Source organism: Neurospora tetraspora (genome assembly GCF_033439725.1).
Source record: "Neurospora tetraspora strain CBS 560.94 chromosome Unknown B0H65scaffold_11, whole genome shotgun sequence".
Taxonomy (NCBI): Eukaryota; Fungi; Ascomycota; class Sordariomycetes; order Sordariales; family Sordariaceae; genus Neurospora; species Neurospora tetraspora.
Genome location: NW_026944393.1, coordinates 708713 through 734963, shown reverse-complemented (window position 1 = coordinate 734963; position 26251 = coordinate 708713). Strand labels below are relative to the sequence as shown.

At 46.5% G+C, this 26251-nt stretch overlaps 6 protein-coding genes across 6 annotated transcripts; 4 read left to right on the top strand and 2 right to left on the bottom strand.

Moving 5' to 3' along the window:
* Positions 1 to 12407: 12407 nt before the first annotated feature.
* B0H65DRAFT_512958 (uncharacterized protein) lies at positions 12408 to 14105 on the top strand (the record flags this gene model as incomplete). Its single annotated transcript, XM_062828622.1, has 1 exon — positions 12408 to 14105. One exon carries the CDS (start codon positions 12408 to 12410, stop codon positions 14103 to 14105), a length of 1698 nt encoding a protein of 565 aa, XP_062676613.1.
* A 1782-nt stretch (positions 14106 to 15887) lies between these two features.
* B0H65DRAFT_481842 (GTP-binding protein 1) lies at positions 15888 to 18721 on the top strand. Its single transcript, XM_062827643.1, has 2 exons — positions 15888 to 17919; positions 18038 to 18721. Exons 1-2 carry the CDS (start codon positions 16368 to 16370, stop codon positions 18397 to 18399), a joined length of 1914 nt encoding a protein of 637 aa, XP_062676612.1. The 5' UTR covers positions 15888 to 16367; the 3' UTR covers positions 18400 to 18721.
* A 265-nt stretch (positions 18722 to 18986) lies between these two features.
* On the bottom strand, positions 18987 to 19957 carry B0H65DRAFT_534977 (uncharacterized protein; the record flags this gene model as incomplete). Its single annotated transcript, XM_062829021.1, has 3 exons — positions 19630 to 19957; positions 19424 to 19516; positions 18987 to 19250 (listed from the first exon to the last, which is right to left on the bottom strand). The coding sequence occupies exons 1-3, from the start codon at positions 19750 to 19752 to the stop codon at positions 18987 to 18989; spliced, it is 480 nt and encodes a 159-aa protein (XP_062676611.1). The 5' UTR covers positions 19753 to 19957.
* A 1124-nt stretch (positions 19958 to 21081) lies between these two features.
* B0H65DRAFT_512954 (mitochondrial ATPase expression-domain-containing protein) lies at positions 21082 to 23037 on the top strand (the record flags this gene model as incomplete). The annotated part of the gene is made up of 1 exon (XM_062828621.1): positions 21082 to 23037. One exon carries the CDS (start codon positions 21082 to 21084, stop codon positions 23035 to 23037), a length of 1956 nt encoding a protein of 651 aa, XP_062676610.1.
* A 176-nt stretch (positions 23038 to 23213) lies between these two features.
* B0H65DRAFT_481837 (putative deacetylase LmbE-like domain-containing protein) lies at positions 23214 to 24774 on the bottom strand. Its single transcript, XM_062827642.1, has 2 exons — positions 24209 to 24774; positions 23214 to 24141 (listed from the first exon to the last, which is right to left on the bottom strand). Exons 1-2 carry the CDS (start codon positions 24429 to 24431, stop codon positions 23402 to 23404), a joined length of 963 nt encoding a protein of 320 aa, XP_062676609.1. The 5' UTR covers positions 24432 to 24774; the 3' UTR covers positions 23214 to 23401.
* A 501-nt stretch (positions 24775 to 25275) lies between these two features.
* On the top strand, positions 25276 to 26189 carry B0H65DRAFT_83295 (uncharacterized protein). Its single transcript, XM_062831467.1, has 2 exons — positions 25276 to 25748; positions 25803 to 26189. Exons 1-2 carry the CDS (start codon positions 25376 to 25378, stop codon positions 26102 to 26104), a joined length of 675 nt encoding a protein of 224 aa, XP_062676608.1. The 5' UTR covers positions 25276 to 25375; the 3' UTR covers positions 26105 to 26189.
* The last annotated feature ends 62 nt before the right edge of the window (positions 26190 to 26251 follow it).

Genomic DNA, 26251 nt, shown 5'->3' with positions numbered 1-26251 from the left:
GAGGATTATAATAAAACGAGAGAAGTTGTTAATTAATTTAGCAGTAAAAAAAAAGGTTAGGCAAAAAAAGTATATTATTTATTATAGAGAGGAAGGAAGGTATTAAATACGTACGAATTTATCGTTTAAATTTATAAATTATAAAATACTATACTCTTTTAAAGTAATCCTTATCGTTAGTATAAATTACTTACTTCTAGGCAACTTGGAAGCCCTCGTATAAATCTAAATAGAATTAACGAGTAGGATTAAATATTAGTACATTATGTACATAGCTACGTAGAGCGATAATTTTAATTACTAATTCGTTAATTACTTTACGAATTCCTTACTTATCGTTAGGTTATTAAGTAAGGCGATTAGCAGCAGTAGTATTATTGACCTTTTTTGGGTCGTCTTCTTTTAGGTTATTATTAATATAATTATTGTTATTATGATTAACCTCATTAGCGACGGGGGCAATATAAAATAGAAGATTAGGGCTATTACTATCTAAGTCCTAGGCAATTAGCGGGAAATTTAGTATATTAGCAGCCGGGGCTAACTTAACGCCATTTAATTAAACCTATTTCTTCTTAATATAATAATTCACGTTCTTTATAATATATTATATATATAATTCATATGGTACCATTGGGTAGGTAGTGATACCAGCTTTCTTAAACCCTCTACTAAAGTCGGTAATAAGCACTACGGGATTAAGAATCCCGTAATCCTTTTGAAGTTTCTTAAAGTAGTTAAACTACTATTCGAAGTCTTCTTACCTCTCCCCACTCGAGAAATTGAAAGCTATATTAAAATTATAGCTTAATATATCGACGCTAATTATATTAAGAAGGGAAAGGTTAAAGCAGTTAACTTATAAGGAAAAAAAAGAAGTTAATTAATAAACCCTATAAGAGTAATTGAATTAATAAGAGTAATAATATTTTATATACATTATTGATTAGTAAGTATATGGGTTCTTCTTCTATATCTCTATATATTAATCGAAAGTCTAGAATATTGGTATAACCCTTTATTCGTTAGGGAAGCGAGAATTGTAATTAATAAAGTGCTCAATGCTATAAAGGTTGTTATATTACTCTAATAGGTCGATAAGTATTTTAGTCAAAGTATAAAGACTATACTTTACCCGTCGAATATATTATTAAATATTCAATACTTCTTTAGCTATAATAGAGATTCGAAGGCTACGTAGTTCTACTACTAAATTATTACAGTCAGGGCATTGGATAGCGGTAGCGTTTTCTTCGTTTAATTTATCGTTTAAAGTACCACTTAGATAATAAGCAATTTAACGCGCGGTTATCCTGGCGATTCCAAACAACCTCTCAATAGCGACGTTAATAGCCTTTTTATAATTACAACGAACCTATTATCGATAAACAGCGTTACTAGCGAAGTTAGCTATATTAAAGTTATAAGTATAGTAATTATTAATTTTTTTAATAAATTACTAGTTGCCTTACCTTTTCTACAATACAGTTTTTGCTCGGTATAAGCAATCGATACACTTCAAAGCGGTATTTCGAACGCCTTGCCCGTTAGATATATAAGTACGGCTATATATATAATAATAATTAATATATATAATAGCGCTTTCGTGTCCCTTCTTTTTATTTTTAATATTGCCTCGTAATATAATTATAAAGCTTTATTATATAGCGTAATTTTATAAGGAATCGAAAATAGCAATTTTATTATTGTAATTAAATGAAATAAATAATAGCCGGGCTAGTACTAGAGACCTCGCTAGTATTAGAAACTTTGTTAGTACTAGAGACCGTTATTTAATAGCGTGCTCGCTAAGGGACTACGGTAATTGTATTCTCTCGCGGGGGCGGCGGCGGATTAATAGCGACTATAATTTAGTAAGAAGGGTCGTACTCCTATTAGGGGTAATTATTTGAGACGGATTTTTTGGATTCGAAGGTATTTTGGTTAGGGAGCACTAATTAAGTCCCGTTAGCGTTAGTTATTTTGGTTGGTTAGGTTAGGAATTTAATTTACTTAGGCGAATACGCGACGTACGACGGGCGGGTATAATACTACGAGGTCGAGGATATTATACGAAATAATAATAAAAACAATAGATAATTAGTATAAACAGTTACTGAATATTAAGGTAAGGTTTCGCGATAATTTTATTCAATTGTATAAGATTAACTATCGTTAATAGAGAGCGCGCAACGACAGCAGCAGTTAGGTAGCGATGTATACAGTATACTAGCGCGGCTAGGCGGTTGGGCGGCTGGGCTGAGCTTATTCAGCGATAAAAGTGGGTTTATACTAACCACGTAGCATTTTCATACTAGCTATGTAGCCTTTGCGCAACAGCGCACAGCATCGGATCGTCTTCCAAGACATGTCGTTGGAAGCCTCACGCCCCTCAGCCCATGGAAAACCGCATCCGGTTGTCTGGACCCGCTAGCCCCGTCACCCCCGGTCACGCACCCCGGCGGCCCCATGTTTCCCTTACGTTTCTGCGGAGAATTTCTCGGCGCGCTCCATCGCTGGGCCCTGCACGACGCTGCACGCACAGTCGTCGGCCGACTCCGAAATTCCTCTTTGCAGTCTGGTTTCGGCTATCCGCCGATGTTCAGGCACCGTTCGGCCACGGACGGACAGCCGATTCGACGCAGGTACAGGGCTAACGAACAGCGCACGGGTCTGGTGCGTCCAGCGTAACTACAGAGGCCCCGGTGCTTGAAACGGGCCATTTGTAACCGACCGGGTGAGCAAGGTGAGGTTTCACCGACTGTTCGGTGTTCGATGGAATGGAAAACTTCTTCTGGTAATCCTGGGCCTGGTGAGCGGTGTCACCGTGTCTCCAGAGGGAATGCGGCAGCAAGCGGCCTGTCGGACCGTGTCCGTTTCCGCCTCCGCCTCCACCTCCGTCGTCCGGGGAACATGAAAGTGTGAGCTTGAAGCTATTCGTGACACCAGATCTTGTGTTACGGCAGCTCTCAAGCAATGGGGGCAAAGTTTGGTACGCCGTTGATGCGTACCTAACTGAGTGTATAGCTCTGTCGATGAACCGCAGCAATTATCGTAAGTTTGGGGACTGGCAATTTCCACTGATGCCGTCGGGTACGCACCCCATATCCCCATCAACGACGTGGTTGACGGTCGACCACAGTCGCACAGTCTGGCCCTGACCTTCACCAACTCATAGCCCCGCAACGGCCCATCTTCGAACGTGAAGAGGAGTCACTGAGTTCATGAAACATAACGAAAACAACAAGATGTGGACCACAGCGTCATTGTGTGATTTCTTTTGCATCTTGCGAGCTCTTCTGTGACTGACAGCTTTATTACAAGCGGTGTCTTGTCACCACCAGTCGTCAAGACCAGGTGGGTGTCACGACAGGCCAGGCATTCTTGTCACCATTGGCTTCCAGCTTCCAGGAGTCCCGTCACTTGCCGTGTGACACACCACGGTCGCTGAAGGCGCAACATGTTTGGCCTGCCATGGGTGCTGAACGGCAGGCCATTAGGTAACAGATTAACGGCCTGCATGCAACTGCGATGCACCCTCGTCCCTGACAAAATTGATGAGACCCAGTTGGCCCGTCCGACCCGCAAAAATTACAGCGTAAGGTCTCATCAATTCTGTCATGGGCGAGGCACCGCATGCGCTAGAAATGCGCTTTTGCGTTTCTTGAGGCTCAAGGGCCTGATCGGCTCGCGTGCACGCAACGCAGAAAGTGTGCAAGTCTATTGGAAAAGATACCAGCGAAGGTGGTGGATCCATTGCAGGGGGTTGGCCTTTGTACCGTAATCTTAGTGTGTGGAACCATAAAAACCCAGCCATCCCCAATATAGTATAATATATTAGAATACTCAAGCCACTCTATAGGACTACATAACTATAGCGAAGATGGATTATTAATAAGGGTTATTAATAACGTAATTCTAGTATAGTATTAAAACTCTACGTTTGACCGCTATAATATAAATTACTATATATTAATATTAACGATAACGACGACGATAAGCTAGTATTTAGACTAGAATTAGTAGCCCACTAAGTAATATAATTGTTAGTTATTATAAACTTAATATATATATAATAATAATAATAGACTTATAATGGATTTACGGGCTTAAATAATAATATATAAGTATAAAAATAAAATTTATATTCTTATATATAAATACTATTCTTATAACCGGAGAAAAATTCTGGTCTGGAAGAAAGGTCTGATTTGTAATAGGGATCAACCTTGAATAGAATCCGGAGGAAAATTTAGACCTCGACGTTCGTAGTCGAATTCCGGCCTCAACGTTAGTCAAACGAGGTCATACGTAACTCTATTAGAAAGATCGGAATATAACGTTTCTGACCGTATAAACGGTTTCGTTATATGACGACTATATGGAGTAGAAGTGAAGAAAGAAATCCGAGAAAACTTTTGAATTCGGATTCAAATTCCGGATTCTACAGCTGACGTATAAGAATAACCAGACTACCGTTAGAATTATCAGAAAATAACAATTCCAAAGGTACAAACGGTTTTGTCACTCGATGACTCATTGATCCAAAAAGTCTATTTGAAGAGGGCTTCCTTCGAGGAAAGGGGAAAAAAATGTATTTAAAATAATTATCGATTTTTCGACTAATCTACTACTATTCCTTATATTCTACATATTATTCTATTCCACTTTGAACGCTCCACATAGCCGTATCGACTGTACCTTCGTACCGTATCCACTCGTCGATCGATACCTTCCAACAATAATTAATATAATTCTTAATATAAGCCTTCTTAGTATTCCTAATAATACTACTACTAGCCGTTATAATAGTATAAACCCTTATAATATAGGAAGTCCTAGTATAACCCCTAATATAGAGCCTAATAGTATAGGTATTCCTAATAATATTTTTAATAATATAGGGATTCCTCATTATAGTTCATACCATTTATTAATAATATTAGTACTAGCGTACCTCTCCCTATAGTAATTATAATTATTATTATAATATATATATACGCTATAACCACGCTAGAGTTTATACTTCGTTTATCGTCCCCTTTACGTACCGTATAGGAGGTTATTAACGACTATATAAAATACAATTTCCCTAGTAATCTTATTTTCTCTAACGTTATTAAATTTTTTAATATTATTAATCCGCCTAATATATTAACGGGGCCTATAACCTTCGATAATAAGAATAATAACAACGCGGTAAAAATCGTATATAAAATACATAAGCGGTCTCGTATATCTAATACTAAATTAGGAATACTAATAATTAAATTAAAAAAATAGAATTCGACGTATAATTAATCTATAGAGGCCTACTATAAATTTATTAAATTAATTAAAATATTTTATAAGAAGGGGTTTATAAGGATTTAAAAGATAGGTAAGGGATTTTTGCGCGATAAATATAAGAAGTAAGTAAATAAATTCACTTTATAGGTATAAGAAAATAAGGAGGAGGATAGGGTAATTAATTGGAAAATATACTAAAACGCGTTCTAACGGTTTAAGATACGTATTAAGTATATAAAGTAGATGGTAAAAAGCTATATTAATATTACTTTTAATTATAAGAGTAGTAAAATAAAGTATTCTATTAATTATTCAAAACCTTTTATTAAAGAATTTAGTAATACTGAAGGTATTTAAATAAAGTATAACTATTACATATTTATTAATAATAGTAAATATAATTTCTTAATAGAGATTCTCGTTAACGAAAGGGTAATTAAATTTTTTATCTGGTTAGTAAAAGTATTTGTAAATAAGAAAAGTAAGAAAAATTTACTTATCGTTAGCTAGAGTAAGCGCGGTTTAATTACCGAAAAAAAGAAGGTGGCTTATAATAAGAAAGTGTAAAAAAAGCGAATAATTAAGAGCATTAAGAAGTAACGTATTAAAAACTCCCGATTTCTAGAATAATAAAAGTAGTGATAGCGAAGCGGAGGGTAATAAAGAGGATTTCCCCTTATTATTTTATTCTAATATAATATAATTAATTAAGAAGGTATCCGTTAAGTAAAGTAATACCCTTATTATAAAATGTATTAGCGAAGCAATTAAATTAATTAATAATACGAAACTTATCAGCGTAATCGATATCAAAACGGCGGTTAAGGACTTTTAATATAATTTTACAAAGGATTTTTCGCTAAAAATAGTCGTAAATGTATCCTAAAAACTATTAAAGGAAGAGGTTATTTTATAGAATGCAATAAATAATAAATTTAAACCTATAAAATTGAAGTAGTTAGTAAAGGTAGTTAAAAAGGAGAGGAGGAAGGAGATGAGGGCGCGGAGTATAATAGGGACGAATAGAATAAAATAAAATAAAATAGAATAGAAGGGGTTATTTATTTTTATTTAAAAATTATAAAATTCTAAAAATTTTACTAAATTTAAAAAATTGGATTTTAATAAATTGATTGCTATTAAATATATAATTAGGGTCTATAGAAACTATTTTCCTAGATTATATATAGATATTTACTAGGGTTTATAATCTATATACCCCTAATATAGCGTATTATATTAATTAGAAATTTTTAATATCCCTTAGTTCTAGTTTTAGTAAGGCAATTAAATTTGTATCCCTTCTATAATTTTGACGCTTTATAGCGTTCGTACTTATAGCCGTTTAATTTTTAAACTTTGAAATTTAAAAATATTACAATTCATATTTTATATAAATTTAATTATCGATAAATTAATTCAAATTTACCCTCTTTTATATTTTCTCGCCCTCTATCCCCCTCTCTTACTTCCTTTACTTTCTCGCTAAATATAGTTACCAACTAATCCAAATAATATACGTAATACTAATACGTATCGCGACGGGATCTTCCATAAAATTATTATTTATTCGTTTCTTTACCAGTTTTAAAATCCTAATAAATTCTTCCTCCCCCTCATCGGTTCGTTTATATCGCTAATAATAAATAAAATTATATAAACTTATAACCGCGTATACAAAATTAATTTAAATATTAATAGGGTACTTTAGTGCCGACTTTCGTATTAATTTTAATATCCTTTTTAATTAATTGAATACCTATTCGATTAGTATCCAATCTCGCTATATTTCAAATTGTATAATTCCTTCTTTATTTTATGCTATTTATTTCTAGGGGCTTCCTTCTAATTTTAAAAATAGTATCGTATATTAGGGAACGGATTAAAATTCCCTTTTATTAGTTGAAATTTACGTTAATCAAATAAAATTACTTAAGGGGTACTTTAAAGCTATGGAATAACGTAATACGAAGTAATTTCGAATTTTATATCGACCCTTCTACGCTAACGAATACGTATAAAAATGAATTATTAAATCGAATAATAGTAAATACGTTTTAAAAAATAAATTCCTTTCGGTTACGCTACTTTATTTGGTTTTTTACTAGTACCTTCGCGTAAATATAAGTACCATCGATAATACTAATTGCCTTATTAAAAACCTAATTTCCTTTAACGTTAAATTCGATTTCTAGCAATATAAAATTATCGTTAATTATATAACAAATTCATTATAAAATATAATAAAGGTTAGTAATAATTTTAAAACGATATTCGATATTATTGATTACGCTATTATAAAGTAATAAACAACCTATTGTTAAAGGTTATTAAACGCAACAATTTATAAAAAGATTATTAATTTAAATTTAACTGATTCATATCTAATATTATATATACTACTCTTTTTACGTATTTACCATACTAAATCGATAAATTTAATTTTAATTACTCTAAGGAGTTCGAAAAAGCGCTTTTCGTACCCTTTTAATAAATACTAAATAAAACGTTAATTAGTTTCTAAGCTACTTTCGTTAATAATTTCGGGATTATCATTATACTTCTCTTCCATTATTATTATAATAATAATAATAATAATAATAATAATAATAATAATAATAATAATAATAATAATAATAATAATAATAATAATAATAATAATAATAATAATAATAATAATAATAATAATAATAATAATAATAATAATAATAATAATAATAATAATAATAATAATAATAATAATAATAATAATAATAATAATAATAATAATAATAATAATAATAATAATAATAATAATAATAATAATAATAATAATGATAATAATTTAAGTAACAAGGATTAATAAAACCTTCCTTCTATATATTTTTACTACCTTATCCCCCTCTTGCCCTTCCTCTATATAAGTATTATATTCCTCATTTTCAAATATGGCGGCTAACGTATATTAATATAATCGGTTTCGTTACTTTAATTCCTATATAAAATATTAATATTAAATAGCGGTATAGCCTCTAATATAAACAGTATACGAGGGCAGTAGTATATTATATAATTATATTAACCCCGTGGTTAGGAATATAATAAGGATGCCTAACGCTATAAATATAGCCTAGATTACCTACTTTCTAACACTTTCTAACTAGAAAATATACGTAACAATCTTTAGAAGATTGCTACGTTATAAATCTATTAGATAGGGCGGTGGATTTTATAAATAGAATTATTTATATTACTTTGGGGTAGCGTTGGAGGGTTATTATATTCTATAAGGTATCGCTTTATTTCGTTTACGCATTCTTATATAGTTATTATAGAAGTACGAAGTAGATTTTTACACAACGTAATAAACTTTAACAAACTTCAATAATCTCCATAACAATTCCATTCAACTATACTAAACGTGGTAAAGTCACATAGTAAGGAGGTTTTAGTCAGACTTTTAGTGGTATATAACTCCAATAGACTTCGAGGCGTACCTCGCGTGCACGCGAGCCGATCAGGCCCCAAACTTTGGAAGCACTGCAGGTTTGTCACTTTGTCAAGTTAAGCTTCTCCGGGGCCCGGGGGCACAAATACGGTTTTAGTATTGGATATGTAAAATACGTGTTACGCCAGACGGCCGCCCCTGAGACGCCCTGATACCTTAGGTTTCCACCCAATCTGGTGATGGCGGGGTGTTACTATTTCTGTCAGTTTGTTAGTGAAGCCGTCAAACTGAACTTCAACACACCCTACATGTACTCCAGAAGATGAGCGAGTTTGCGGTGTCTACGGTGGAATCCCCGCTGTTTCGAAACAGAAACCGGATGCATTAAGTACATCTCCTTGGTCTACTTGAGTAGTCGGGGTCCACGGGAACCTCTTTGGGCAGCGACAGCGTTCAGGACTTCAGGAGCCTGACGTAAACCCGGTGGAGGTTTTTGTCTCGCGGGTTTCGAGTCTCGAAAAGTGAATATCCGCTGATCCTACTCGTCCTGTAGGGCTGTTGTGGCAGATCTCCTGTTCGTAGGGCTCTGCGGTGAGCGCGAATCGAAGATCCGGACAGCTCGGACTCGGAGAGCTCGGGGCATTTGTAACAGGCGAGCGACAGCGACCTGAGGCTTTGTCGGCCGCTGGAAATATGTCGTCAGCTCAGCCGTACGACAAAGCCCGAAATAAACAAAGACGGAGATCTGCCAATCATGCCGTGTCCGTGGTGCTCGTGACGGGAAATGACAGCTGTATGGAAGTGCCGGGTAAGTAGACCGCAACATGAACCGCAAGACTGGTAATAAAGCTGGCAAGTAATGGTCATTGTACACCAATCATCTGAGTGTTGGCTACAAGTCCTTCAAGGTTCGCAAGCCTTCTTCAACTGAGCAAGGACATCAGGTCTTGGCCTCGGTGACAACAACGTTGCCCCGGGTGAAGCACCGGGAAGAAGCTGCTTTTCCCCGGATTTTAGCCTGCTGGGAATGGAGGCACAGGACGGAAAGCGGGCAGGGCGGGAAGGGGAACACGGAAACCTGAAGGAAAGGGGCTGCTGTCAGTTTCCATCCAAGCATCTTTGTGTGTTCCAGATCTCCGGCGTCCACCATTGCATTTGACCTGAGGCCCGTGCGCAGTGCCCTGTGGCCCTGAATTTCGGTCTTGGCCGGCGGTAGGATCTCCATCAAAAGTCATTGTCGCAAGGCCTTTCGGTCGAAACACCTCGTCGAAATTCACGGGGGGTACGTAGGTACCTACCTGATGCCGTAGAAGCTCCACTGAATGAACCTGGGAAAATCTCAAAAACTGAAAGCTGTTGGCTGCCGCTGTTGTTCTCGACCGTTGTACACATACAGTTCAACCCTTAAAAGTGTGTTAGCGCGATTCTTGTGACAGGAGTCTCCAAAACTTCACAGAAAAACAACGGGACAACCACATTCAAAACGGAAAATTGGATAAAGTGTATAAAGCCTCCGAAACGCATCTGGTTGATACCAACTTCTTGCATGAAATGTGGTGGAATGGTGGTTGAGTTGCGAAGAGTGCGTAGTGAAGTCCCGCGCTAACGAACTTTCCAGGGGTGAACTGTAGAGGTAACTATGCCAACAAGGTGAACGATGGAGTCCAACCAGGCAGGGGACAGGGGATAGGTTCCTCTTCTGAAAATTTTTGAGCGGAGTGCCACCGTAGAAGTTGTGCTTGAGTTTGTGTGCTAACGTCAACGACTTTTTCCTACAGAAAATAGTTGTTAGAATCAATTTGCAAGTGTCATATTCTGTATGAGCAAGCTCAGAGGTCCACCCACCTGTTAGCGCCACTTTCCAGAGCATTCAAGGCTTTCCGCGGGCTGTGGTGGGGCTGATGGGAGCGGAGTGGTGGGGAACTCTGACGCTGAATCTGGATGAAGAATTGAGAACACGACGGACTCGTTGTCACTGTTGGTTTTACACGTGTACTGTTTGTAAGTTTCAAGAGGTTCACAGCTCTATCGAAGAATATTAACCGCAAGGAAGAACCGCCTTACTTTATCTTGTGTTAAGGGAGATCACCCAAGGGCACAGCAGATCCGGTCAGATCCGCGTCACACTCGTCAGGACTCCCTTGAGTTGAAAGACCGACTGAAATCAAAAAGGAAGTCATCGCGATGAACCCGGACAGCGGGCCGGAGTCAGTCGCACACTGTGGATCGCAGCTGTCATCTGAACAAACTCGCTGCTGCACACTCACACAAGCATCGTGTGAAATTTTCAAGCTTTCATGTTAGCGCATTGTTGCCACGGTATGGTAACTTACAACTGGTCCCTTGGACAATTTGGACTCTAGCTTATGTGATACTTGAACTGCAATTGACACCCGAAAAAGGCCCAGCTTACTGTATCCCGCCGTCAATATGAAGACGGGAATTGTGGGAGCATGAATCAGCCCTTTACTGAAACAAATGCCATGTTGTCAAAGCTCCCCGCGTCCCGACATGTTGCGGGTGAGGCTTTGATGAAAAGTACAGGTACCATCCATTGGTAACATACATACAGTGTTTTACACGGTCCCTGGCCCCGGTGGAGTCCCGAATTCCGGTAGCACTGGAGATGCCGCGGACAGCCCAGACTGCGTGCTAGTACCGCAGTTACGAGTGACTTTGGTAACAACAACCTGGAAGCGAGGAAAAGGAAACAAAGAGAAAATGAATGGAGCCACAACACACAGGGCGGCCTTGTTGTGCGTTAGCATGTGGCTGACGCCAGGGCCCAGGTCCTTGTGGTTCCTTTCGTGGTCCTTGTGACATGACACATAATTACTCGATGGAAATGCTTTTCTCAGAACGTCAAATACCTTTATAACCTCTTGATCCCTATGTTGTTTGTTCCTGGCCTTGCTTGCTTTTACCTTGCGACGTTGTTTTGATCACTTATCATTTTGTCTTCTCCTCTTATATACCCCTTTGCCTTGGTCACCATCATCCCATCAGGCACTCACCCTCTTCATCTTCAAAGTCTTTGCGCAAGGTACGTATCTCTATACTACTGGTCTGGTACAACCGGAGACTCCCTTGACATTCGATATGTGTACATCATCACTATAGCATGTCATTGGATTTCCATGTGGCGCCATACTGACTTGTACACTATCTAGTGTTACGGCAACCACACTTTCCACCTCATAAGACACCATATATCTCACCCTCTACGAACCTTTCCGAACCTCCAGCTACTCGAGTCAGTCAAGGCCAGCAAAACGAACAAACACTTCCGTCCTTCCGCATTGAAACGACGTCATTGCATTATTCGCTCTTGGAGGTTTTCAGTTCCCCTCAACGCCAACAAAAACAGGGCATCGTTGCAACTTTTTGGTGGACATTGGAGACTTGAAGTGCATCGACACCAAGCTGGATTGGGAAAAGTTGGCGCACCCACGGCATATACATTGTCGCAATTCGACCTAAAAAAGATTCGACAGATCTTGTGACGATCCAAAGAAACAAAGGTAGCATCCGACGGGACATCAGCCGACCAGTCGACCGCTTTCGCTACCGCACCTTGGCGACCCTTCGAGTGTCTTCTCGTAGCGAATCCCATCGCCGAATTTTGAACCCCCTACAGCAACCGACTTACAGCGCACCTTCCCCCGCATTGGCAGGGGTAAGCAACACCACCATGCCACACAGAGTTGTCGATTTCCTCCGGTCGTCGGCCAATACACTTGAGTTCCAGGTCTCCACCTTCACAAAATCCGGCAAGACTTCCCGAAGGCGAGAGAGTCCGACGGGCGCTGCTCGCGTTGCCCGTCACGGAAGCACAGAGCGAGTTGCGCTTGCCTCGAGCGAAGAAGAAGACAGCAGCACCAGCAACACGACGCCACCACGATCCATGTCTCCTCTGTTAAGGTCCAGCGATTCTTCGGATAGCGCACACACCACCAGCACAACGTCTAGCACTAACACGAGCAAAGAGGTCGTTAGCGCCAAGGACCACCACCACCACAAAGAAAAGGACCATCATCACCACCACAGGATATCCTTCCCGGGCATGCACTTCGGCCGTTCCAGCAAAGATGTGCACGCCAACGCGCCCGCCTCTCTCGACTGGAAGCTCGAGTCGCCTCCGATTGTTCTTTACAATGACCCAGAAACGTCCACAGGCGCGCTCGTCTCTGGCCAAATCTTCCTCAACATCAAGGAGGACCACGACCTGCTAGAGGTCGAGTTCATCAACGCCACGCTGAAGATCCACGTCACGCAAAAACGACCCTTCACTCACCACTGCCACGACTGCACCCACCAGTACACCGAGATCAAGAAATGGCAGTTCCTCGACCACCCTCTCGTCCTCGCCAAGGGGCAACACTCCTTCCCCTTCTCCGTTTTGCTCGACGGTCACCTACCAGCAAGCATGGACGGTCCCCTGGCCTCCATCGCCTACGAATTCAAGGTCGAGGCCCTGCCGAAGGTCAACGGCACTTTGCAGCCAGCTATCAAGTTCGAAAAGATCCTCGACGTCAAGCGCTCTCTCGCCTCCTCCGAAGTGCCTCACCACAGCATCCGCGTCTTCCCGCCCACCAACATCAAAGCCAACGTGCACTACCCCCACCACATCCACCCCACGGGCACCAATACGCTGCAGATCCGCCTGGACGGGATCGCTAGGCTCAACCCCAAGGCCGGCACGATGGAGTACTGGAAGCTCAAGAAGTTGACCTGGAGGCTCGAGGAGATCTCCAAGTCCCTGGCGCCAGCATGCGAGAAGCACGCTCCCAAGCTTCCCGTCCCCCCAACCCCGGCAGAGGGCAGTGACGCCCAGCCCCAACCACCAAAGGGCCTGCCCAGGACCGAGACCCGCATCATCGGCGAGAAAACCATCTTCTCCGGGTGGAAATCATCCTACTCCTCCGCCACCGACTCACACATCGAGCTCGAACTCGACTACTTCCTCTCCAAATCCCACTCGTCCCCCGCAGTCTGCGATACCCGATGGACCCACCCCGGCACCTCCACCTCGCAGGAGGTCTCGCACCAGCTAATGGTCGAGATGGTCGTCAGCCAGGAGTGGGCGCCGGTAGGCAAGCCCAACTTGGTCACGCATACCGGTGTTGGCAGGATCCTAAGGATGCACTTCAGCAGTATCCTCACGGAGCGCGGAGGCATTGGCATTTCGTGGGATAACGAGGCGCCTCCCATTTACCAGGACGTCCCCGAGAGTCCGCCAGCCTATTCGGAGCTGATGATGGGTGGGGAGTCGATGGATGGAGTAGTGGAGACGCTCATGTTGCCTAGTGGGCTGGGCAGTGGAAGGTCGAGTGCCGTGTCTAGTAGGGCCCCTAGTAGGAGGGGATCGGCTGAGATGCAGAGGAGGTGAAGAGCCCTGATGCAGCCTTTTGGCCGCTGGTTTGGTAACACAAAGGGCAAGGGCAAGTTTAGGGTGAGCGTGGAGGTGAGGGTTGAGGTGGGGTTTGATTGGTTCCTGGGCTGTTGGATCACGACTTTTACGAGTCTGCATTGTGGGCGTTTGCCTGCTTCGGCTTCGAGCGACTCGCTCGCATGACGATTTCTTGTCTTCTTTTTCTTTTTCTTTTGTTTATATGTGGTTTCAACATTATACCCCCCCTTGCACAGGCACCGGTTTGAAAGGTTGCGGAGGTGACATTACGCACCCACCGGTTTGGGCACTGGCAGGAAGTTTGGTTTAGCATGTTTTATTTTTACTTTTGGTTTTAGACGAGGAGGTGATGAAAATTCGGGGCCGGGATAGGAAGTTAAAAAGTTCTTTGGGGTTTACTTTGTGTGTATTCATCATCAGCATTGCTGTCTTCAACACAGCGGCATATTTACTGGCGTTTAGAGGGGATAAAAGAATCGATTGGGCTGCCTGTGGCATATGAGCAGTATTCGAGTAGCTTTGATACCAAGCATGAAGCATATGAAGCCAGCCATCTACTACTATAGAGTGTGAACATAATTTGATCAAATGTAGACTCTATTACAGCAGTGTACTTCGCTAATCCTCTGTAAGTGACCTAACCCATGGTGCTGGTGCTGGTGCCAACGCACAAGGTCAACATCCGGTGTTCACTGCCAGGATGTCACGATGCCAACAGGTAATGTGACTCAACAACTCATCCACCAAGGGCAACCAAGAGCTTCATCCATGTCACGATCAGCAGTCTCTTCACCTCCTGTCTCGGACGTCAAGCCAAGAGATGAGGAGTAAGGAGGAGTGGTTGGAGTGGACGGGTGTGGAACCCGGGTGCTGAGGTCGGAGACAACGCCACCGTAATCGGAGCTCACTCAACCTGTTCTCCAACTCTTTGGACGACATCAGGACCTGAACTTTCCCAACAGACGGTAGTATACCCGTACTGTACCGACAAGTAGGTGGTAGAAGAGTTATGAGGTACTTCCTCGCTAGCATCCGGTCTTCCGTCCGTGCATGCCTGTGAGCACTGAGCTCCCCAATCCCGTCTCGTGGTTTTGGATCGGGAGCCCCAGCTTCCGGGACCGGCGGTGGTAGTGCCAGTCTGTTGCCAGTGTCAGTGCGGTCCGGTCTCTCCCCATGCGATTTCCAGGGGCTGTGGGGAGAGCTCCGGAAGGAAAGGATGGAGGGATGTTATGGACGTTATGGTGAGGTCATCGCCATGGCCATCGCGGAGGGCGGGGAAGAGCAATGGGCAGAGAGCAGAGGTCAGCTTGAGGAGGCTCTTGCCAGTTTGACTTCCTTTGCTCTTCACTCTTCAGCTCTTGAGCTTTCAACTGCCTCACTCCGGAGGCCACGCCAAATGTACCGCTGCTTCCCATTCTCCCACAATCCAGAAAAAAAGATAAATATGAATGAAACCAAGGAATAATGAGCCGCTGCGATGCTATCGTCACACAAATCCGGGGTACATGAAGCCATCTCGAACCAGAGTTGGTATCTCGATGTTGAACTGCCGATTCAAAGATGCCTTGCCAAGAAACCAACGGCCAGGCAGCTCCAGGGCGTTTTCCAGTAGTGGAGCTTGCCGGATCTTGCCAGCCGGCACCCCAGCTCTCCAGGTCCCACCTTTCCGCTTCGAGGCGGGGATCTTATCGATAAGCGGCGCCTGCAGCTTCCCCCAGTTCGCCGCCGCGGTTAGTCACCCATCTGCTGTCATTCGGGCGACCGCATGCAACTGCTGTGCACCTTCCAACACTGCGGCATCAAAAGACTTTGATGACTCTTCAACCGCAACCCTGACGCGCAGATGCAATACTACAGCTTCCGTTCGACTCAGCCGGCGAGAAGAACATCACCGAAACTTCCCTTCTTCACCTTCTAGTCACAGACTCCTCTTCAAGGCATACAAGAAGGCACACTCTCCAGCCTTTGCCATTATCCATACTCCATTCTTTTCTTGCATCAGAGTTTAGTTTTGCATCAACTACTTGTTCATCGTCTGACGAAAAATACCGTCTCATCGTTGCCTCTACCTCCACATCCGTACCAATATACAATACCTTTCGTCCCAACTCTTCCGGCCCAATGATTCTTAGGATATATAGTTTACTTGTGATCTTTTAAACATTGGTGTTTTTGACCCCTCTTATCACTCACCTCCCGACCGCAGCGATCTCCAGACCAGGAAACACAGAACAAGCAGCCATGGCATCAAAACAGGCACCGCACGAACGACGAAAAGGCGAAGCTGCCCTTGGCGACTTTGCCGAGTACGTCGAGAGACAGCAAGCATTGCGTTACCCGAACAAGGCTGCCCAGAGCCAGAGTGCGACAACAAACGCCCCCGAAGTCGAACATCATGCCGAGCTCGACGACATCCTCGACAGTCTCAACCTCTCCGAGCCCGGTCCGCGAATAAGACTGCGCGACCTCCTCCTGTCCGCGGCGGATGATGACGCCTCCCTCCAGAAACTCGTCGACATCGTTGGCGAGCGATTAGACGAAGGCCACGGCGAGTCCGTCTTCGACATCGGCTTCGAGAACCACGGCGAGAGCATGAAGTTGACCAAAGAAGATTGGGAGGTGGCATACAAGAGGTTATCGCAGGCCGCAGCCAAGATTGATGCCGACTGCCAGCTGCTATTAACCAAGAACTTGGGCGGCGACCTCGACGGTACCCCGACACGCGATGGCGACGTGAGCGGCAAGGTGATGATCCGTCGACGCCCGTCCGCAGCCGAGGAGGTCATCGAAACACGAATAGCAGTCGTGGGCAACGTCGACGCCGGCAAGTCCTCGATGCTGGGTGTTCTGGTCAAAGGCGACTTGGACGACGGGCGCGGTCGCGCACGCGTGAACCTTTTCAGACACAAGCACGAGATCGAGACCGGACGCACTTCGTCTGTCGGCATGGAAATCATGGGCTTCGATTCGCACGGGCAGACCGTTCTCTCCGACACTCCCGGACGTAAGCTCTCGTGGGAAGAAATCGGCAAGCGCAGTGCCAAAGTAATCACCTTCACCGATCTTGCGGGGCATGAACGGTATCTGAGGACCACAGTCTTCGGCTTGTTATCATCGTCGCCGAACTACTGCCTCCTAATGGTAGCGGCCAACAACGGACTAATAGGCATGTCCAAAGAGCACCTCGGCATAGCATTAGCGCTAAACGTGCCGATAATGGTGGTCATCACCAAGATCGACATCTGCCCGCCCAACATCTTGGAACAGACCATTACCCAGATCACCCGCATCTTGAAGTCCCCTGGCGCAAGGAAGATCCCCATCTTCATCAAGAGCCGCGAGGAATGCATCAACACCGCCACGCAGTTCGTCTCCCAGCGCATCTGCCCCATCTTCCAAGTCAGCAACGTAACAGGCGAGAACTTGGACTTGGTCCGCTCGTTCCTCAACATCTTACCGCACCACGGACGGTACGACGCTGACGCGCCGTTCGAGTTCCATGTCAACGACACTTTCAGCGTTCCCCACGTTGGTACAGTCGTCTCGGGGATCGTTAAGTCGGGGGTCATCCATGCGGGCGATGAGGTTCACCTGGGGCCGGATGGCTTGGGTAAGTTCACGACCACGGCGATCAGGTCGATTGAGCGGAAGAGGATAGGCGTCCCGGCGGCGAGCGCGGGACAGTCGGCGAGCTTTGCGTTGAAGAGGGTCAAGAGGAAGGATGTTCGTAAGGGAATGGTGGTGCTCTCGAAGACTGAAAGTGGGCCGCCGAAAGTGTATCGGGAGTTCATTGCTGAAGGTACACACCCAACCCTCCCCCTTTTCCTCCTTTTCCTCTGCCCCTTTTGTCCTTTTCCTCATTTCTTTCTTCCTCGCTCTCTTCTTTCCCTTCTCTGCTTCCGACTAACAACCCCCAGTCCTAATCCTCTCCCACGCAACCACCATCAAAACTAAATACCAAGCCATGCTCCACGTCGGCCCCGTCTCCCAGACCTGCGCCATCATCGACGTCGACCGTCCGTTCATCCGAACCGGTGACCGGGCCACCGTCGCGTTCCGGTTCGTCCAGAGACCCGAGTACCTAGTCCCGGGAGACAGACTTCTCTTCAGAGAGGGCAGAACCAAGGGGTTGGGCATCGTCAAGAGTCTCGGGTATGATCCCGAACGGCCGTTGGGTGGGGTTAATGTGGGCGAGGGGGGTGATAAGGTGGCTGCGGGCGTCGAAGATGCTAAGAATGAGGGTGCCGGTAACGAGGTGAAGGTTGGTGCTTAATGGCCTGACGCCTGATGTTGGGGCATAACGTGGTGCTAGTTTGGGGTTGGGCATATGATGTTGTGATGACCCAAGTTGGCGTTCGTGTTGCTGTTCTTTCTTTTCCGCATGGCATCGTCTCATTGTTTTGATATCTCATATACGGAGCAGCGCACTTAGCGCGCAGTACAGGATTATTGTTTGATTATCTGCGGGTTTTCGAGTATCAGTATGGTCCACGTGGTTTTTTGTAATGTATCCCAGGTGGAAGATAAATGACTTACGGGTATTGGCATGACAAACACCAAAATGGAAAGACGGGAACCCTTAAGCATCGTACTGAGTTCCTTGTCAGAGTGATTTTTTTCAGCCTCGTCAAAACGAAGTCCTGCCTGACTATCAATGCTCCATGGCCGGGAATAACAATGGTATATCTGTGCCGTGATCTATCTTTCGGCTCCAATGACAAACGATGAACATGATGTGATGATGGTGATAGCCACGTCTAAAAGCCACCTCTCTCCTCGTTTCCCTCTCCTTCCCTCCTCCTAAAGCTCGGGTTTCCTTCGTAAGCGCCCCTCTCGACCTTGAGGTAGCCACCACCTAGGCTAACAACCCATGTCCAACTCCCACTGAGACCAACCCTCAGCTGCTGACTGCCCAGAACCCTCCGTCTGCCCCTTCCTTTTCCCTTTCCCACTCTCCTCCTCCTCCTTATCTACCCCTTCCCAAAACTGCGCCTCGTCCGCCACCTGCGATAACTTCCACTTGCCGATGGGCAACCGGTCCTGGCCAAGCGGGCCGGCGAAGGGTTTGATGCCGTAGCGGTGGCGGAAGTCGTGCTCGTCAACTGGTACCTTCGCATACACGACCTCTTCTCAAGAACGGGTATAGGGCGAGATGAGCACGACGGAGTCGCCGCGGACGAAAAGCATTTCGGATTTGCGGGAGATGGTCTACGCAGTGTTAGTATGTTGATGTGTCAAGGGAGATGAGGGGGTGGTTGAAGGAAGAAGGGGGGCAAGGGGTGAGAAGGAGGGCTGACCTTCAAATCATCCTCCTCGGTATCTTCATCATCGACGACGTAAATGGTCTCTTCGACTTCACCGAGGACTAGGTTGCAGTGGGAGTCGTAGGCCTACGTCACAATATCTCAGTTAGCAATGAGTGCCGCTCATGGTGGGTGAAGGTGGGTGGCATGGGAAAGGGTGACGACTGAAAAGGGGACATGTAAACATGAAGTGGACTTACGTGCAGACGGCCCTTGAGCTCCCGATCACCTCTCAGCTTGACGCAGACAACCTCATCAAGCAAAAGGCGGACGAGGTCCATGGGCTCGGAAACGGAGCCGGCATCTTCTACTGCGTCGGCCATTTTGTGTGATGTGTATTAAAAAGCCCCAAAACGAATAACGAGTGAAGGAAGAAAATGAAGTTTTGTCGTTGTGTTCCTGTTGTTGATGGACCTGCCCTGGAACGATGATGAGCGCCAGTGACGGCGTGGGGGTTTGCCTGCCCGATTGCAAGCGCTGCGGTTGAGGTCAGTGCCAGCTGGTCGCATGCCAAGAGCAAGGTGACGCACTGACCGCTCTCGGTGAGAACTTGACCGACCTTAAACGCTTATGCCAGAGCTTCGACTAGGCAAGGTCTTGGCAGGAACCGTCGCTCAAAGTGACGGAAACCATGCACACATACGGTAGAATCCATACGCACATACGATAACCCACCTCTTCAGAGTGTAAGCTGTTATCAATAACCACCAAGTTTTGTACTCACCTTACGAAATCTCTATTGTCTTTATAGTGTTATTCGAAGTTGGAAATTCGGCCATTTGTCAACCTTTAGCTGATGGCTGGTATTCCACTTAGAGGTATTACCCTACTATAAATACTAGGGAGGGTATTAAAAATTATGTTATATAAGGCCTAGAGGTCCTACCTTACCCTATTATATCTTTGTACAAGCAAAAACTACCTACCAAATAATCTTCATTTCTATGGGTAGTAATGAAGAAGTTGCTTATACCGCGTTGCTGGTACAAATAAATTCCGTGAGCCATTTATTATTGATTGATAGGGAGTGTGAACTTGAAGCTCTCGTCGCGGGACTTGAGAAGGTTCGTGGTCAGGACTCCGGATTGGCTGTACACCCTTAAAAAGTGGGTTTACCGTATGTGCGTATGGATTCTACCGTATGTGTGCATGGATTTCGTCAAAGTGACAGGCCTTCCCCGGATTTGCAGGCATCGCGAGATCCATCGCACTTCTCCTCTTTTAGTTAGCGGGGTTGACTTACACCTCAAAGACGACGAGACGGAAGACGAGCTTCAATTGCAGACGAGAGATGCCAATGGTATTGGTATAATACGCAGGCGACACCAACTCCCCAACCAATGGCTCCCCTCCTCTCCTGTCGCGGGGTTCGAATCCCTCCAAAGTCTCGACGAACCTCCGCCGTCAAGCTCCAGAAGCTCTCCCATTCTACGACCCAACAAGCAAAACCCATCTCAGCAATCCCATACCCAGGCAACTTTGCCCACCATGGCTTTGGTCACCAGCTTGACGAGCCCAGACAGCCCCTCGAACAAGACGAGCTCCTCCTCCTCCGAACCCTTCTCGCGAGACCCGTCGCCAAGAAACCTCGTCCCGCAAAACGATCGCCATGGATTGACGGCTTCACCAGCGCCTTCAGACAACCTCACAAGATGCTCGCCTACTTCAAGGAGAACAAACTCGAAATCCTACAACTTCCCCCAACAGCCTTCAGCGAGCTTCTCCGCTCCGTCGACCCAATCGAAGCCATTCGAAAAGACAAAGACCCGCTAGGAGATATCTGGGTCGACCCAGCCATGGCCGACTGGTCACCGCTGGGAGTTCTGGTCAATAATTATGGCGCCAGAAAGAGAAACACCGACCTTTACCCGCTCGTCCACGAAGCCGCCTTCCGTCGATTCCGCGCCGGCTCCCCTCTTCTCTTGTCCGACTACAAGGTCTTGCTACGATACGCCGGATCGATTTCGGACCCCCTCCTAGCCCGCAAGATCTGGTTCCACATGAACGTCTCCGAAAAGATGTGGGAGCGCCAGACGGACCTGTATGCCGAATTCCTCAAGGCCCGGTTCTTGACGGAACCGTTGTACACCCAAAATAACCGGCACGACTTCCGCGTCAAGCCTGTAAACCTGTTTCCCGAGAAGCGGTTCCTGCCGTACTTTACGCCTGACAACCTCTCCCAGCTGAGGCAGATGAACTTTGACGAGACCAACAAGCGGCTGGACAGATTTGGGCAGAACCCCGGGGCAGAGCACAAGGTGGAATACTTGATGAGGATGTTACGGCGGAGTTCGCCCGTTGATCTCGTCTTCGGCACCGCCAGAAACCGGTTACATCTGCTCTCAGAAGAGTTCATCTGCGCCGCGCTCATAGCCTACGCTAGAACAGGTGTGATGGAAGACGTCCAGTCAGTCCTCTACTTTAACTACAAGATCGACGTCTCTGGCTCCATCGAAACCGGCGATTTGAGCATCACCGGCGGACGGCGGGACTTCCTCCCCGGTTCACCAATGGCGCCCACCACCCGTCTTTTACAAACCATTGCCACCTGTTATGGGTCAAACGGCATGATCGCCATGGCGTGCAAGATGCTCGACCACGTTTCTGCGGTGTACCGCCTCCCGATTCCCTCGTCAGTCTGGTTCGAACTACTAGAATGGGCCTACATCCACACCTCTCCGCGCGCAGCAAAAGAGTGGAAGATCGTTAGCATCCCCGGTCGCCGCTTACACCGCAACGCAGTCCAACTAATCTGGGACACCATGACCTCACCCCCTTACAACGCCACCCCCGGCTTCCCTCAGTACAAAATTTACGTCGAGTGGCTGATCAAGAACAACAAGATCGAGCGCGCCATGCAAATAATGCTGGACCTCGAACCTCTCTACCGCAAACGAGTGGAGGAGTTACAATCCCTTTACCCCTTCCACGCTCTTGATCAAGCAGCATTCAACCACTCCCCAGCGTACGATACCATCCTCTGGGAGAGAACCCTACTCAGAAAGGACTACATAGTCCACACCTTTGCCAAATGGTTCTCCCTCCTCTTCAAGAGAATCAAATCCCCCGTCCACCTCCCCGGTCCCAAACCACCCAAGATCTTCCCCTCCCACGACATAAGCACCAGATTAATCCCCCAACTCATCCACGCTTTCCAAGGCCTTCTGCCCGATACGATCCACTACGAGATCCCCACCGGTGTGATCCGTTTCAAGCGTGGCGTTGGAGCCGCGCAAGGGTTTAGAGCGGAAAAGAGGTGGACGGAAGTCAAAAAGGCGGCGGTGGTGAGTATGGATTTGAGGCCGGAGACTGCGAGGGGATTCAACAGACTTCGAGAATATAGTTTGGACCTCAAGGGGGAGCAGTTGCAGAGGGCGGCGGGGGAGACTGTGGAGACGCTTAAGCCGAGGGCGGTGAAGAGAGAGGGGCTGGAGGAGTTGGTTGAGGAGATACTGGGGATGGATGAGATGGCACGGGGAGAGAGGGAAGAGGGACAGTTGGAGGTCGATGTAATAGACCAGGCTAGACGAAGGGGGAGGACTGTGGAGGAAGAGGTGAAGAGGGCGGAGAGAAAGAGGGCGGAGAAGGTGTTGAGGTTGTTGACGTAGAGGTGTTGAGGTTGGACAGGTTGTGGTTGTGGATGGTAAGGGTACACGTACTGGTTGCGGTGCTGGGATTTCCTTTTCGGAGGCGGGCTTGAGGGATATGAACGATTGTGTTGACGACTTTATGACTATAAGTACTTGACGAGATATAGATACCCGACCAGCGAACGCATTGCGCTGGCGTTGCCTGAGCTTCATTGCAATTATTCTTTTCCAAACTGCCAACGCCATGATGCTTTTCCATATGAGCTCCAAGATGCTATCCCGCTTAACTATGCTAGTCACATCGGCCGTAACGTATGTTTCCAATCTTTCTGCCCAGGCAAAAACCCATCTCCTCTTTCTCCATGTCACTCATTGGGCCCCTTCAGTCTTTCGCTGTAGCTGGCGCAACATCCTCCCTAACCAGACTGTTGACATACATATACCTACTCAACCCAATCCACCCATACCTGAACCAGCGCATCTGGCTCACATGTGCCTTTGTCATCGCCGCCCACGCTTTGTCCACACTTGCCCACCCCTCCCCAGGGACGAGGTTATTCATAAACACCAATGCGCCCGGCCTTTCCTGCTTATCCTTCTTCGTAATGCCCGCTGACCATGCCCACTCCAGCAGGGTAGGAAGGGCGTCAACAATCCCGCTGTACTTGCGGGCAAGGCCGAGCGTGGGGAGGGTATATATATCCACCTGCCCTTGTCCCTTTCCCTTTTCCTTGCTTCCAGCCGTAGCAGCCAACAACTGGCTAACAAACAACCTAGCGCCGTGATAGAGGGAAATATGATTCGGATGTCCCGAGATTCCGTGCTTATCAAAAGTGATGATGGTGTCGATCGTAGGCTTGACCTCCTCCCCCTTTTTATTTTCTTTGTTCTTCCCCGACGATCGCAAACTGGCGGAAGCAGGGTTGGTGGTCTCGTTAAGTCCGGGAGCAAAGGCCGAGGCTAGCAAGTGGGAGATGCGCTCGGGGTCCCAGTGAGTGGTCATGCTATCGGGGAAGAATGGCGAGTCGATTACGAAGACGTCGGAGGGGGAGCGGAGGCCGAGGAGCGTGCCGGATTTGGCGAGTTCGCGCTTGCGGGTTGGGCCGAGGCCTTCTGCGTCGCCTGTTGTTTGGGGTGTACGTCAGCAGTGGAGAACGAAGAAAGGAGATGCGAACGGGCAACAACATACCACTACTCAAACACAAAATCTTGACATGGTTCCCCGTCTCTGGCCTCGTAAGCGCCAGCACCGTCGGCGCAAAGAACATGGCCTCATCGTCCGGATGGGCAATCAGCAGGCATATCCGCTTGTTGCGCAGGACGGGGAACCGCGTGGCGACGATGGAGACGGTGTAGATGTAGAGCGAGGGGATCACCACGGCGGCGAGGCCGAGGGCTGTTAGCCAGTTCATAGCGGCGCTGGCTGTTGTTAGGGTTAGAGGATGGTCGGGACAAGTTGTGGTAGCGTCATGGACGCGGTGGTGGACTGGTGGTCCCCTGAAGCTTGCGGCAGGACGGGAGCTTGGGCGCTGGTGTGGAGGCGGGGATGTGAGGCAGGGATGTGTTATCTTATCGCGGTCGGGCCCGCTTGGAGGATGGGCGGATTGTGGGGGAGTGGAGGCCGAGGCTACAGGTACCTTGAGGGCCTCCTACTATGGAGAAGACATTGTCCTTGTGGACGTCTACGAGAAGGCAGAAACCAAACACGAGGTTGGGATTGAATTTCCCCGCCTCTATCAGCGGCGGAACGGCAAGGGCCGACGGGAGGTGTGGTGGGATGGAAGACAAGGAGGGAGGGAATGTCTCGCACGAGGGTCACAAGGTTCCATGTTCAACTGGGCACCTCTTGTACAACAACATGCAAGGGAGTCCAAGAGGAGCCTCTACCAGTGAGGAGTTCTCGATAGTGCAAGCACCACTCTTATCACCTGTAGCCTCTTCGGATGCGGGCAACCGAGTCGTGTTGAGGCTGTAGAACCCCGGAGGAAGAGGAACATTTCCAGAGCCTTGCACAAGAAAAGGTACCGTACTTGGTTGCCTACTTTCTTGCAACACCAATATAGGATCTACACAATCGGATAATAGACACAAATGGCCAAGAACTCGGTGGATGATGGCCGAGAAGTTGACATATGTGGTTGATATAGCATCTTGAAGAAAAGTCAAGTGTCAAGTTGAGGGGGTTAGGGTACGGGGACAAGTGGGGCCATTGCGGGAGCTAGCGGCCGACCCACTGAAAGCTCCCCTAACTCACGTCTTCGATTCCATCGTCATCATTCCATTCCTTCCATGCCATTGTCCCCAGAGCCGCAATAATTCTTCTTCGTCCTTCGTATCGCCAGACACAAACACCACAATGGGCCGAAAACGCGCCGATTCCCCGTCCAACATCAAGTTCCAGCAGCCCGACCGCAGCGGACCCAAGGAAAAGACCCTGCTAGAATTGGCCGAGGAAAGGGGGCTCTTCGCACAAGCGCAAAAGAAACAGGAGGAAAACGACAAGTACTCTAAAACCAAGATCAAAAAGATTCCGATAAAGCCAGAGAACCCTAACGACCATGACAACGAACCACTGTCCCCCGGAGCCGAGCGCTTCCTCGACACCACCCTCTACACCATGAGCCTGACCATGCTGCACTTCACCTTGGACGTCCTTGTCCAGAACCAATATTCCGCCGATCGCATCGTGTGGCCCAAGGTTTGGATGAGAGCATTCCAGGCCTTGTTTGGTATGTCAATACGAGCCTAGGGTTAATATTACCCACTGACGTCTTCCTGCCCAGTCTTCGGCTTCCTCATCTACACCCTCCACGCTCACTCTTCGAACCCGACCATCCTCCCCGGCCTACCTGCCCGCTTCCAAAACCATCTCCGACAGGTCATCTTCCTAATCATGAGCGTGACCTCGGGATGCTACCTGATCCACATCACAAACACATACGGATACCTGGCCGTCATGAAGCAAGCGCCACCCGTGGGTTGTCTGTGGGTGTGGTCCGTCATTGAACTCCAGCTTCCGTGGGCTGTCCTCAGCCTGGCAGTTGCAGGCACATATCTAAAAGTCAGAGGTTATGACATCAAGTGAGATGGTCTGGTGGTCAGCACGGAGGAACCTGGTTCTGAAAGCCAAGCAAACCCAGAGGGGGTTGAGGACTGGTGGCGCCCGTGTCGCGTTACGCAAACGGTTTTATTATTACAGCACTCTATCCACGAGGCAGACGCCAAAGACGCC

Bases quoted from the DNA above. Each gene is read 5' to 3' on its own strand.
- B0H65DRAFT_481842 (XM_062827643.1), top strand. From the start codon at position 16,368: ATGGCATCAAAACAGGCACCGCACGAACGACGAAAAGGCGAAGCTGCC. The intron at 17,920-18,037 runs CTGAAGGTACAC...CCGACTAACAAC, and splicing joins AGTGTATCGGGAGTTCATTG to CCCCAGTCCTAATCCTCTCC.
- B0H65DRAFT_481837 (XM_062827642.1), bottom strand. From the start codon at position 24,431: ATGAACTGGCTAACAGCCCTCGGCCTCGCCGCCGTGGTGATCCCCTCG. The intron at 24,142-24,208 runs GTATGTTGTTGC...CCCAAACAACAG, and splicing joins GATTTTGTGTTTGAGTAGTG to GCGACGCAGAAGGCCTCGGC.
- B0H65DRAFT_83295 (XM_062831467.1), top strand. From the start codon at position 25,376: ATGGGCCGAAAACGCGCCGATTCCCCGTCCAACATCAAGTTCCAGCAG. The intron at 25,749-25,802 runs GTATGTCAATAC...CTTCCTGCCCAG, and splicing joins AGCATTCCAGGCCTTGTTTG to TCTTCGGCTTCCTCATCTAC.